The sequence below is a fragment of the Microcebus murinus genome, chromosome 14, assembly GCF_040939455.1.
Source record: "Microcebus murinus isolate Inina chromosome 14, M.murinus_Inina_mat1.0, whole genome shotgun sequence".
Taxonomy (NCBI): Eukaryota; Metazoa; Chordata; class Mammalia; order Primates; family Cheirogaleidae; genus Microcebus; species Microcebus murinus.
Window position 1 is genome coordinate 20,519,330 of NC_134117.1, and position 14,742 is coordinate 20,534,071.

At 38.2% G+C, this 14,742-nt stretch overlaps 1 protein-coding gene across 4 annotated transcripts in view; it reads left to right on the forward strand.

Annotated features, from left to right (window-relative positions):
* The window catches only part of SORCS1 (sortilin related VPS10 domain containing receptor 1), a 500,078-nt gene that overhangs the window by 307,245 nt on the left and 178,091 nt on the right, over positions 1-14,742 (forward strand). For all 4 annotated transcript variants that reach the window (XM_076009802.1, XM_076009801.1, XM_012770834.2 and 1 more), the window contains exon 4: positions 13,606-13,764. In XM_076009802.1, the coding sequence (XP_075865917.1) occupies positions 13,606-13,764 (159 nt within the window). The remainder of the gene's footprint in view (positions 1-13,605; positions 13,765-14,742) is intronic.

The following is a 14,742-nucleotide window of genomic DNA, read 5'->3' on the forward strand; positions in this document are numbered from 1 at the left end:
TTATAAAAAGAGGGACAAAATCTAGTGTTGGTGATAGGCATTTCCAAAATCCTAGCCAAAGAACTATAAATTATTACTCTCTTCTTCTGCAAGACGTTTAGTAGTATGTATCAAAAGTGGTTACAAACTTCATATTCTTTGATCCATAAATTCCCACTTCTAGGAAATTACTTGAAGAAATAATAACTAATGTACAGAAATATTAATCTACATCAAGTCATAAAATTATATTAGTGAAAATTGGAAACCTTCTAATAAGAGATTAATTACATTGTGGCATATCCATACAATCAAATTCTACATAGCCAATAAAAAATGATAACACAGAAGAATATTTAATAGCCTCCTAGAAAATCTTTGCAGTGCTGTTTTAAAGTGGGGAATGCAGGTTAAAAAGCAGATAGTTGCTGAGGCAGGAGGATCGCTCGAGCCCAGGAGTTTGAAGCTGCAGTGCACTTGGATTGAGTCCATGAAGAGCCACTGCACTCCACTCCATCCTGAACAACATAGGGAGACCCTGTCTCTTAAATCAAACAAACAAATGAAAAACTCTAAAAGTAGATAGTGTCACGTGAAACTCTGTCACTATATAATTGATTTATTTTTCTTTCTCTTTGTGACTCTCTCATCTCAACCCCACAAACATTCATGTATCCATGTGTGTATACATATATGTACAGAAACAAAGATTGGGAAAACAAATGTCAAAATGTTAGTGATAATTATCTCTGCATAGTGACGTCTGCATGATTTTTCTTTGCTTTTTTTCTGAGCACTCTTTTTGGGGGCATTTTTCAAAAATTTTTGTAATGAATACATGTTAAATTTTGCTCATATTTGAACACAATACCTAAACTTTAAAGCAAATAAGATGAATAAATAAAAAGAAACAAAATTATTGTATCTTTGACATGGTCATTTATACTTAGCAAAAGCTTGACACCTGACAAGTAGCTTAAAAACCTGCCCTCCTATTACTAGGAGAGCTCTTTGTCTTCATTTCTTTATTCAGAATTGAAGGAATTAGGTCTAGTACCAATTGTTTGTGGACTAGGGAGGAACCAGGTTTGAGGGACTCCCCAGTGGCAAGACTAAGCTGCAGCCTGACATAGTGAAGTTTGGACATCAGAAAAGGGTGTAATGATTGAGACTCTGCGGAAGAATCTGTCAGTCTTATAGGATGATCCACATAAGTGAAAGTCTAGAATATCTAAGAACTAGGAAGTAGCCACCCAATGGGTTTTACAGGCAAAGATCCATTTGATGATCAAGATATTTAAGTAAAGTTCCTAGAAAAAAAGCATAAATCAGTGTTAAGACAGGTTAGACTGTAAAAATGTGTCTTGATTTAATAAAATGCATCATCAGAAGAATTATTTAAATTAATGTTGAAAAATACGTTTCTACTATGTTAAGAGGAGCCTGCCTGACAGTGGAAAGATATGGGTATGGAGGGGGTGATGTAGGAAGAATTATTTGAACTAAAAAACTATTTCATATTCAGGGGAACACTTCAGTAATTCCATACAGCATTACTACATTGTAGTAAAATGAATGAGTTGATATATATTTTCATGACGCTGAGTTTCAGAGCAAGGTAAATGATAGCCAATATATTACATTCTATTAAGGAAGGCCATGGATCTATTCATGAGTTTGATGATTTTTTTCTTTAAGGAAGCATGATTACTTTAAAAAAATTGTTCAGTTATCTGGAAAATTCACATTTGGGAGAAATTCTTTGAGAGTATAAAATAAGAAAATCTTCCTAGCATTAGGATGACCAAATAATTTATCATCCTAACCATATATATCTGAGTGTCAGTAATAATGCTTATGGTGGTGCCATAGGAGTAAGCCAGGACTTGCCAGGGCAAAATAGAACATGTGTTCACCCTATCTATGACACATTCAAAGAAAGCCTGATTGTGAGCTGTCTTTTGTACAGTCAGGACAGCTCCTGAGTCACAATCAACCAACTTTTAAAGTGTTGGTATCTCTAGAAACTTATTCATACTATGATGAATTTGAACTTTCATCTGAAAATGCTTTTGTATAGTCACAAAATAGAATTGGTATTTATCTAATTGGATTACATGCTAGCCCCTTGATTAGGAGTCATTCTGATTGTCAAGGATCCTAACCTCTGAGCAATTGTGGTGACTAGAGAAATAAAAGATATTATAATAGCTCTGGTACATAAAGGATCATGTTCTTTGAAAATGTTTGATGAAAGCAATAGTTTGTGAGGGTTTTTTTAAACACAAAATACTTTTGCTGGAGTGCTGAGAAATACCACTGAAGTCAAGAAAGCTGATTATGTGGTTATTTTCTTAAAGTGTGGATTCCCTCTTGGTGATAACTTGGACTACATGAATGTTTTATAGAGTTGGCATCACAGCAGTAGGAATTGAGCTGCATAACACAGTGCAACTAAAAAATAAATAAATAAAAATAAAAATTTTGGATGGTTTTACATGGACCTGGACGTGATAAAAACTGAACGTTGTGTGTTTTTTTTTTTTCTTTTTTTTTTTTTCTTTCGGGATATTATGAGGGTACAGATTTTAAGATTTCAATAAATGCCCTTTTCCCCCCTCCCCCCACAAGTCTGAGTTTCCAGCATGACCATCCCTCAGATGGTGCACATGTTGTTATGTTTTGAGGACACATCTACCATTCACCCTCAGACCCAAATGACCTTTTTTTTGTTCTTGTTGGCCCAAGGCTACCTAAAAGTCAGTAGGTTTAAGATGCACAGTTCAGACTGAAGAGTACACTAAGTATCCTGTTTTCAGTTTCTTGGTTATTTTGTAACTGATACTGGTGTTTTGTTTTGTTTTGTTTTGTTTTGTTTTGTTTTGTTTTGTTTTGTTTTGTTTGACAGAGTCTCACTGTGTTGCCTGGGCTAGAGTGCAGTGGCATAGCCTAGCTCACAGTAACTTCAAATTCCTGGGCTCACGCGATCCTCCTGCCTCAGCCTCCTGGGTAGCTGGTACTACAGGCATGCACCACAATGCCCGGCTAATTTTTTATATATATTTTTAGTTGGCCATTTAATTTCTTTCTATTTATAGTAGTGACAGGGTCTCGCTCTTGCTTAAGCTGGTTTCGAACTCACTCCTGACCTTGAACGATCCGACTGCCTTGGCCTCCCAGAGTGCGAGGATTACAGGCGTGAGCATTGTTTTGAGCATAGAGGGACAAGGACTGTTTTGTTCTTAAGAACCCCGTTTTTTAATCCTTTAATTAAGTTATGGAATCATAATGCCTAGATATAAGTTTTCTTTTTTAGTGAGTTACTTATGCACGCTTCAATGAACACTCAGTATGTCTGTCTTTCTATAATTTAATCTAGGTAATTTATGTACCCTGAAAATTCACACTCCAGAATTTCTTGATCTTGGATTCCTTGATGTCTCTGAGAGTGACTAACAATAAAATTCACTTGGTCTTTAATAAATATACTCACCTTGAATTGGTACCAGATTAGGAATTTTCAGACTTTAAAAGTTTAAGATAACATCGTTATTTCACAGCCAAAACCAAATGAAAAATCTGACAGTCTCAAGGTAGCTACATCCCAAGTATGCTATGATTATGAGGATCTTATTATTCATATAGAATATAATACTAACTTTTTATCACTTCCCCTTTTTAAAAATTATAAGTAACAATTTGTATAGAAAATAGTTGTGGTCGCATATCTCTAATGTGGCTGCCATCGATTCTTGCCCTCCCTGTGTAGTGTGTGTGTGTATGTGTGTGTGTGTGTGTGTGTGTGTGCATACTCTTCCTCCCTTGAGAGATGGAGTCAATTTTTTCCCTCCCATTAAATCTAGCTAAGAATTGGTGACTGATTTGACCAATAGAATGTGGAAAATTGATGTCCTTGGACTTCTGAGGGTAGGTGGTAAAAAGCTTTGAACCTTCCACTGGAGTCCTCTGGAAAGCCTGATCTTAGAAGAGTCTCACTGAAGGAAGCCAGGTGCGGTACAAGAAGTCTGACTGACATGAAACTGCTGTGGTGTGTGATGTTCAGCCACATGGAGGGCCCTGGAGGATGCCACATAGGAGGAAAGAGAGAGGCTCGGGCCAAGGGGGTGAGTGAAAAGGCCATTTGGAAGTGGAACATCCAGCTCTGGCCACTGCAGTAGACATCACATGGACCAGAGACTAACTCCCCAGAGGGGCTCTTCCAAAATTCCTGACCCACAAAATCATTAGCAAAACAAAATGTTTGTTTTAAGCCACTGTTCTAAGGTAGTTTGTTACACACCAGTACATAAGTGGAACAGAAGTCCTTTTCTCCTTAATATACTATACCAGTTCTACTGCTTCTGAGATGTGTATTTTGAGATAAAGTTAGCCCAGGACACAAAACTGCCTAGAAAATGCAATCGGGGGGCGGGGGGAAGTCATCTTTTTTATTTCAGCATATTATGGGGGTACAAATGTTTAGGTTGCATGTGTTGCCTTTCCCTCCCTTATCCCGGAATTCAGAGCTTCAAGCGTGTCCATCCCCCAGACTGTGCGCATCACACTCATTATGTATGTGTATACCCATCTCCTTCTCCCCCCTCCCATCTGCCCAACGTCTGATAAATGTTATTCCTAACACTGCACCACTGTATTGCCTGCACTGACTGGAGGAAAAGAAGAAAGGAGGCAGGGAAAGCAGTATTTAATGTAATTATGCCAGGGGGTATGTCCATTAAGCACGTTCACCCCTTTTTGACTCTCAAAAATAACTTGAGATGATAAACGTCTGTCATTAAATATTTGAGGACAGAAGGAAAGTTGACATGAAATGGACCTCCGTGTTCACATGAGGTGCTTCTTTTAGGATGACCCCCTCTCGCCCCACTTTCTTGAGAGCTCTGCAGCGGAGCCCCACAGGCGATCCTCACTTCACTAATCTGCAAGTCCTGTTTGGGAGAAACCCCTGGTGGTCGCCATGGTCTTTTCAGGAAAGCTTTAATAGCCAAATACATTAGCAAGGTCTCTTGCAGCTGAGGCTTCATTAATCTTCCCCAGTACAGCTTGGTATATTTCCCAGTTTACCATGAAGTGTTAGTATAAGTAAGTAAAACTAAAACGTACTTGTTAGTGTGGGGGAGGGAAAACTTTCCCTCTACCCTCTGGGGGTTCCATTAATTGTTTGTGAAATAAACCAACAGTAGATAGATTAACAAGAGAAAAGGTGATATATACATATACATACATTCATTACATGCACAGGGGCATCCCATGAAAGGAAAGTGAATACCCTTCCAAACCCAGTGAGATCTAGAAGCTTATATACCCTCTTCGCAGGTGGGTGTGGGAAATTTAGGGAGGAGTAGATGAATTTGGGGAAAGATGAATGGGCCCTCAGAAGAACAGGTAGTAGCCTGTCTGGGTGTGGTGTCAGCCACACTAGTCTCTTCTTTAGTCTTCTCTGGTTGATGAGATTCGCTGTAGGGTATTCCCAGTGTCCCTTTTGGAGGATCCCTCTTTAGACAGATAATGAGAGCGCAGAGAAAGCCCCCCCCCATTTGCTGTTCCCCAGGTGCCCTTCCTGTGAAGTCATCAGTATACCAGAGCAGCATATTTTGGGGTGGCATTTTCTGGGCTTTTTCGGCAGGATGAAGATACAAACAGAGCAAGGGATGAAGAATGTGGGTGCATTCTGTTCACCGATTTTGGGAGTGGATTTATTCCTGTGAGCTTTTCCTTTTATTTTCCTGACTTTCAACTTGACACTTATTCAAACTCTAAAATCAAGTGCACGATTTAGAGATTTTACCAAAAATGTGTTTCCCTCACCTAAATCAATATTAAAGTAGACTGATATCTTTTCTTTCTTGTTCTCTCTTCCTCCCCACCTGCTTTCCTTTATCATTTCTGGTGGAATAAAGAGATTTCTTATCATTAAATGAACATCATTTCTTGTAAAGTTTCCCATGAGCAAAGAAGATGGATGTTCATTTCTTCCAGCATCATGGCTCTTTCTGATAGCAGCTAACATTTTAAAATGATGTAACCTTTTGGCATTTATAGATCTTTGGGGATTTAAGAGAGAAGTTACTCTGGGACTTGTAATGACCAATAGAAATGTGTTCTGATTGAGTTTGAGCTGAGGTTATGGGATAATGCTGAGATTTTTAAGATGGCTCAAATAGTCTCAAGGTGTTTAATCAGTTTTTGTAGTGACTGCAATAATAAAAATGTCGTTTGAATGTGTACATTATACATTTTCTCTAAACTGTTTAGTTTTTTAAACCAGATTACTCAATGCTAAGCATTAGTGAGTATTCCATATTCCTTACTGTCACCTCAGTATGATAATAGCTATTTCTCCAGAAAAATGAGTCGATTTTTTTAGATGCCAATTGGGCGTAGGATACGCTTATTAGGAAAACAGTTATACTGTAATGATTCTTATTTGTTCTAGCAGAGACTTCCTGGGGAAATATTTGTTTCTTCCCCTAAACTATCCTTAGATCAGAGCTTTTTCCCCATTTCTATCATCCTTTTCCCATCCATTAATCACTGTAAAGCATAAAGCCAATAAGAATAAGGAGTGGTGCTGGAAGGATGAGGCCAGGCCCATTGTGTTAAATCTGGTGTGTGAACCAGGATGGGGTATTTTGATCCCATAGTTTCATATTTAAAGCCCAAAATTATATCTTTATTTGTTCAAGAATACAGTATCTTACTAACACTTTGTTTCTAAAGGTATCCATTATCCTGTATCCAGTTCCTTATTGTTGCCTCTTTCCATCGAGGCAGTATTTTTTTTTTTTTTTTTTTTTTGAGACAGAGTCTCACTTTGTTGCCCAGGCTAGAGTGAGTGCCGTGGCATCAGCTTGGCTCACAGCAACCTCAATCTCCGGGGCTCAGCGATCCTACTGCCTCAGCCTCCCGAGTAGTTGGGACTACAGGCATGCACCACCATGCCCGGCTAATTTTTGTATATATATTTTTAGTTGGTCAATTAATTTATTTCTATTTTTGGTAGAGACGGGGGGGGGGGGGGGGGGTCTCGCTCAGGCTGGTTTTGAACTCCTGACCTTGAGCAATCCGCCCGCCTCGGCCTCCCAAAGTGCTAGGATTACAGGCGTGAGCCACCACGCCCGGCCTGAGGCAGTATTTTTATGAGATATTTGCAATGCGAGGTTTACCTCTCTCTTTCTTCTTTAGAACACAACGATCATATTGTAGCAGAACATTTAGTACTAAAAGTACCATCGCTTGTAGGTAAAAATAGTAAGATTTGCACAAAATGTAACGCTGCTTTCACACAGATGATCTTATTTGATCTTCACACAAACCCATGCAGGATGGATGTAGAAAGCTTTACCACTGACTAGTTGTGTGATCTTGAGCAAATGGCCTCCTTTCTCTAAGCCTCACTTCCTTATCTGTCAAATGGATATAATGATATTTACCTGAAGTGGTTTTTATAAACAGTGTAATGGGATAATATATTTTAAAGGTTTAGTAGAGAGCGTGGTATACAACAGATGCTCAGTAAATACTAATTTGTTGATAGCATCACTACCTTCATTGGGGAAACTGAGGCTCACAAAAGATTAAGTGAGCTATGAGGTATTCAAAGTGCCACAAGTAATATATGAAAGAGAAGAAACTCAAATCCAAGTCTTTAAACTCAGGCCCCATACTATTTCCTATGGTTGGAGTATATGTTTAGGGTTTGTTTTTCTTTCTCCTGGTATGAATGACCTTCACTCATCACACTCCCTTTCTCTTTTGTCAGGAAGAGCATCTGTTCATGAAGACCTTGACTAGAGTCAGGTTTAGGATTTTGTCATGGCTCTTCCTGAGGAATGAACATCTGCAGTGCACTAGCCCCACGCTCAGCCCTGTAGATCAAACCACTCATACATGGGCATAGTTTCCTTTATAGACAGGCAATGCCAGCCACAGCAATGGAAGCAGAGTTTCAGAGTGGGATGATTTATTAAAGTCTGTGATTCTCTAAATTGACTCAAAGGAGAGATTGTGCTCAGTAGTCCCAAGAGAAATATTAATAAGAAGAGATATCCTATAAATTATCTTTCTTGAATCATCTTCCAAGAAGTATGGCTAATATGTTGCCATCCCTGGTGATCCTTGCTCATTTCCTATGTACTCTGTAGGATTGGACAAGAAGTATTGAATAAATTATCATTGTTGTTGCAAATAATAATTAATGGATAAGGTCTCCTGACAAGGCAATTAAGACTTATGTGAAGGATGGAAATTATATGCTCCTTAAATGTTTTTTTTTTTCTTTTTTTTTTTTTTCTCTAAAAAGCCCAGGTCTTTGAACCCTCATTAGAAAAGAAACTGCTAGAATAAACTTTTTGGAATATAATTTCAAAGTGTTCCAACAATTTCATTGAATCACCTTCCAGGTCACAAGTAGATGGTCTGTTGCCCAAGTGTTCTCTTCATCTCTTAGTATTGGATGATAATATTTTGTGTTAATGAACAAAGATGACACATTAGGTGAACTTGGCAGAGTTTGGGAGGATGGTTATGGCATTTCCAACTTTTCACATATTCATTTCTATCAGTGTATGCTTGATTGAATTTTTTTTAATCACCTTCCTCTCCTTCTTTCACTATTGTACGTACTTTAGTGATTTCCTTTCCGTGGATCATTCAGGGATCCTGTGTAACCTTCTCTAATACTGTCCTCCAAATAGTTGCCCATTGATAAGCACATATTGCCCTCACCCTTAGCTCCTGTGGGAAGGATAAATGCTGAGGGCACATTGGGAATAGGAAGCTTTTCTACTCATGTTGGTCCTCAAATTACTCACTTGCTCTGATTACATTTTACTCAATTTGTTTTTAATTTTGAGACCAGAGGTTTTCAAATAGCCTCTTGTGCTGTTTATAGATAGAAATATTTCTGTTTGAATAAGGTGAGTGGGTAACTGTAGTGCCCTAGTGCTGCTGTTGCTGTTTTTCTTTGTCATCGTTGTCATTACCATTTGAAAAACATTTATTATGCACCTGTGATAGGAGCTTTTGGAGCTGAGTTAAGCCTTGAGAAAAGCAAGAGAGATATCTGCAACAGCATCACATTACCTCTTTTTGATTCCAGCCATAAATGACAAAGACTAAACAAATTAGCTAACAAATAATGAACAACACATAAAACAAATACTTTTGCATTACGACCAAAGAAATGGTGGGAAAAACGTGTATGCCCAGAGGTGGTGAAGTGCTCCTTATTAACACTGCTTGATCTAAACAGGTAGAATTCCAAGAACAACACATAAAGGGAAAAAAAAAATTGAAAACCAAATAGTAGCAGTGTTTCTCTGGAAAGAGGGTCCACGGTAGACCCCTGGAAAGATCAGAAAGCTGCCTGCCAGCCTTTTGTAGAATTACATCACGTAACCATATGTTGAATCTGAAACAAGCCAAAAAGAGTAGAGGTGCTTTTAATTTTTGATGACACGGAGCTGTCAGAAGGACTAATACCGAAAAAAGGGAGATGTGACGTATTTGCAATCTATAAATTGCATTTCATGTTCATTTGTCACATCTAGGAAAAGCAAATACAGTTTCTTCCTCCTCCCAAAGTGGATGATAAATGATTGCTTAGAGTTGGGTGGTGGGAGCCTGCATCGCCATTATTGACTTTCTATGGGAAACAATTCATCTGCAGATGCAGTCGGTACAGCATCTGCACACCCTGCAAGGCGTAAGTAAACTGGTTCTAATCACTCATGGGCTGATCTGAACAGAGAATAATTACTTTCCTGTTAAAGGCAGTCTCTTGCTCTTGTCTTCACGCTCCTCTCCTCCTAGGAGAACAGCAAGGATTTTTTTTTTTCAGGAGAACTGGGACTCCCAATGGTACAGAGCCCCCCAGGCTGCATTCAGCAGAAGGCAGGAATGAAAAGGACTCACTCATTAATTCATTTATCCATCCATTTATTCATTTGCAAGGCTATATGAACCTACTATGGAACAAGCTTTGTTCCAGGTAAACAATGACCCCTTTTTTTAGAGAGCTCACTTTAGGAACATGCAAAACTTGGATTCATGTCTTTTACAAAGTCCTAATATTCTGTTATTCAGATCAAACTCCAGAATACAGAGGATTAAACACAACAAAATACCTTTTATTCAAAGTCACATGAAAAGTCAGAGGATGGTAGAGGGTCGTTTTAAACTAGTAAAAATGGGGATCATTGGATTTGTTTAAGATATATAATCTATTAACTTTGAGAAGTATTCTCTAACTTGAACTTACCCTTTTGAAAATGTTTCCCAGTAGAACACCTTCTTGAAAAGATAGGACTTATTTATTTTTAAACAATATCATCTGTGTCTAAAGACTGCATCATGTTTATTATTTGCACTTTTTTGTTTCTCGAGCAGGTTAAACCTTTACTCTTTAGATCTTATTAAATTCTTTCTTTACTTATTAACTTATTTACACTTTATAACCTAGAAAATGACAAGACAAACCTCAATTCATTTGAAGAAAAATTACTAACTAATTTGAATTTAAGACTAAAGTAATGTTTTACTCATTCAATTAATAATAATTCATCATATACCCACTACTTTACAGCCATTGCATTAATCGTAATTTAATTAATTTGAAAGTTACGATTAAGTAATTGGTATATGTTGTATACAGTGTTGTGTGTTAATGTTTGTGCATTTTTGTTTGTGTGCTTATGATTTAGTTGAAAATGAATGCAAGCCATAATATTAAATGAAAAAAATCAATAAAAATCTCAATCTGTGATATGATATATGGAGGTGAGTAAAGAAGTAGATGGTAACACAAACATGGTTTAACTTGGTGGGATACGTCATGAACAATTCATTTTTCTTTTGTTTTGAATCCTACTGGAGGTCTTACAAAGTTGTTTATGCAATAAAAAATGGCTAAACAAAGATGGATCCAGATTGACCTGTTTGTTTTGAGTAGATTTGGGCAGAAATTTGAAAGAGGACCCACTGGAAGGCTTGTGTAGTACAGATACAACTATAAAGCTCAAAGGGGAATTTCCTACCCTCTTCCATCACTTCCAAAGTGTCAAATTCCCAAATGGGGGGTTTCCATCTGGGCTGTATAGAGAAGGTGGGATTTGGGGCTGCCTATTTTTAGTATCAAGAAGAAAATCTAAAGAAATCAGTAGTTTTATTATAAAATGTTAAGTATCCAAATGTTAGAAAATATTTGCATTATTCTACCACCACCACCCACTACCTAGATGCAGAATATCTCCTACAGTCTGATCAATTAGAGTATAAATCAGTATTAAAGATGTTTTAAACAAAAGATACATTAAAATCATCTGTATTTGGGAATATTCTATCGGCCCAGTTTTTAATTTTTTTTTTAATTTTATTTTAATGAAGTAGTCTGTCAGGGAAAGCAGATGGTGAGATCTATACTCATAGGAAGAGAAGAAAGTGTAGTTTGGCTAACAAGGAAGTAGAAAATCAGAAGGAGAAAAAAAAAATCACCTTTTCTGAGACAATAGGTGCTCTATAAAACTGAGCCTTTTCATATCATCATGGAAATTACTTTTTGGCATGGTACAAAAAGGTTGTTATACATTATTGTTAATTGTGGTTGGAGACACAAAGCGATCATTTAATGACTTATTTGTTATTCAAAAAAATAACAGTTTTTATGTGCCAATAAATATGAAATCACCTGGAAATATTCCTGTGAATTTAGGAGCCATCCAAATATATGTGCTTAGTGCATACGCTAGACTTTAATGAAGCCATGTGAATCTGTGCTTAGCCGATTACCTTATGGATCCTTGTCAGCCATCCAATGAGGGAACACTGTCTGCTTGGCAAGTGAGAGACAGAGAAACCCAAAACTTTGTCGGAATTTATGGGTGGTGGGCAGAGGCTTCACTAGAACATGGTACCAGAGGCAATTAGTCTTCAGTATTGTGTGTGCTTTGCATCTTCTCGGGAGAGTCGCTGACAGCCACAGTGTTCCCTTGACCCCACCACATCCTTTTCTCCTCTCCAAGAAGGCAGGGGGGAGTTGAAAAAACAGCAAGGAACCTTAAACTCATGCTGGTTAACATAAACAGAGTTCAGGCGGAATGTGCTTGTCCACAACCTCTTGTGCCATTTACAGTGACAGGATACCACTTTCAAAGGTGACACTAACTGTCCTGAGATTTTAATATGATTGCCTCCAAATGCTTGAGGAAGCTCCATGAGTGTGCCTGGCACTCTGCTCTTCTTTGACATGTCTCTCTCTCTCTCTCTCTCTCTCTCTCTCTCTCTCCTTTTCCTGGGCATGCAGCATCCTCAGCTGCTAATCTTTAAGCCCCAGGCTGCAGTGATTTTTTCATCATACAGCAACACATTAAACACATCCTTCATGCTTCCCCGAACCAAATTCAGAGAGTGCCAATTAATAAGTTGATGGGGAAGAAGTCAATGGGCAGCATTAAAGCCACCTGTCTGGAGACATTCGGTGAGCACTTGGACTGAGTGAAAGGAGACCCACAGAGAGTCAGGAATGAGGTGGTTTATCACACATTCTGGGAGGCATAAAACGAGAGAATAAAAAGCAGTTTTCAGGGCAGGTCTTGCATCTTGCTACTATTATGGGTTACTCACATTGCTCTGACCAAGATTAGGCATCCCAGCGAGAGAGTGCAGAATACCCGAAGCTGTGAACTTTTACGTGTTTATAACCTCTTCTTCAGTGAAGATTGTGAAGGGCAACTAACCACTGTTTCAATAGAACTTCTTTTCTTATCTCCTCAAACTGTTCTGGACAGCTTTCTAATACCACATGACTACTCTGAAAAGTCTTTCTGTTAATTTATTTATTCATTCATTCATTCATTTGGCAAATATTTATGGAGTGTATAATACATGCTGGGGCTTAGTTTAGCTGCTGGGGATACCCCTATGGAAACATGGACAAATATCTTTATTTTCACAGAGCTTATGTTCTAGTGGAAGATATATAGATGAGAAGCAAAGTAAATAAGTAAACCATATAATAGGTTAAAAGGTGGTGAAGTCAGATAAAAGAGCCTTTGTAAAATCTCTAGAGAAAATTTTAAAGAGTCCAGATTTTGACTCCAGACTCAGAAAATTAGGCTCCAGGTAGGATGACATTAGGATATTGTTGATGTGGAACAAAAGAAATTGAGGTAGGGAAGAAAAACAGTGGACTCCATCCTCTTTCTCAGAATAGACCCAGTCTTGCTCTTTTATTCCCCCTGAATGGAGAGTAAACAGGGACAGCAGGAAGGAGGGTTGAGGTGAAGAGAAAAATGGGAAATCTTCCAGCTTCAGGCAATAACCTTGGAAAGAAAACAAGGAGTCCTACAAAAGAGAAGAGAGTGCAGTGATCTATTTTCTCCCTCTTCTTTCCAATGTCTGCCTCTTTCATTTCTTAGTGATAATGGTTTTGTAGCATTGGTCCAAGACAGAAGAATGAACCTGACCGAGTCAAGGCCCTTGTTTTGCCGACATTCTCTTCCTTCCCCCTGTCCCTCCCTTGTCCAGACTTTACCTCATTTTTAAGTTTTGGCAAGCTGTCCACTTAACTTTCTGTTGTTTTCTTTCCCCAACAATTCTTTGCTACAGATCATGTTACTCACAGACCCGGAGATTGAGAGCAGCTTGCTGATCAGCTCAGATGAAGGGGCGACCTATCAAAAGTACCGGCTGAATTTCTACATCCAGAGCTTGCTTTTTCACCCCAAGCAAGAGGACTGGATTCTGGCATACAGTCAAGACCAAAAGGTGAGCATGTGTACCTTATTTGAGACACTAGTGCATGGTTCTCCAGGGAAAAGAATGTCAGCTCATCATCTCAACCTTTCATCTCTGTGATCATTTTTGTTCAGTTCAGTAGCCTGAAATCTGGGCCAGTGGGACAAGGAGAAGCAAGGAGGATCTCCAGTTGCTTAAACCATCTAAACATCTGGAACAGCTTATAAAATAAAGGTTAGATGCTAAGTAAGACATCGTGGAGAAACAGTTCTTAGCATAGATGCTTAAGGCTGTCAGGAGCCACTAACCCCCACTGAATTTAAGACAGTATTTTCGTGGATAGGTGATCATCTTTCTCGGTAAAGGACTCATAGTTTTTGTCAGATCCCAAAAGGTTAAGTAAGAACACTAACTAGAGGTTTGCTAAAACAGTGAGAGAAATGGCCCGAGGAACAATAATAATGTACATAAATAACATTATTCAGCCTAGTTATCTCAGGACTTTTCTTCACTTGGAGGAAAGGTTAAAGAAGTCCATTTGTTGGGAAAGCATTAGACGAAGTCATGCTAGCACATGTGTGTGTGTGTCCCACAAAATGTCATCCTGTAATATATATTATATACTCTACATTACATATAATACATACTATAAAATACATATAGTCCCTGCCTTTAAGGAACTTACCTTCTCAGTTAGAATATAAGGCTAGCAATAGCAAATTAAGTTAAATTAAAATTGAAAGAAACAACATATACATAGGCAAATGTGAGAGCAACTCTAGTCATAAAAGCTAAAGGGACAATAGGTGAAATATTGGAATGTTCTTTGTGAAACACATTGTTCAGTGAAGTCATTTTAAGAATTCTCCTTAGGGGAATCATGTGTTAGAACTTCCATATATTTAAAGAATGCTGGACTTACATAAGTGAGGAGGATATTCTAGAGTTTTATCTGTCTGGGCTGTTATAGATGTGTGGGGTTCTTGAAGTCAGGGGAATGGTGTGAGC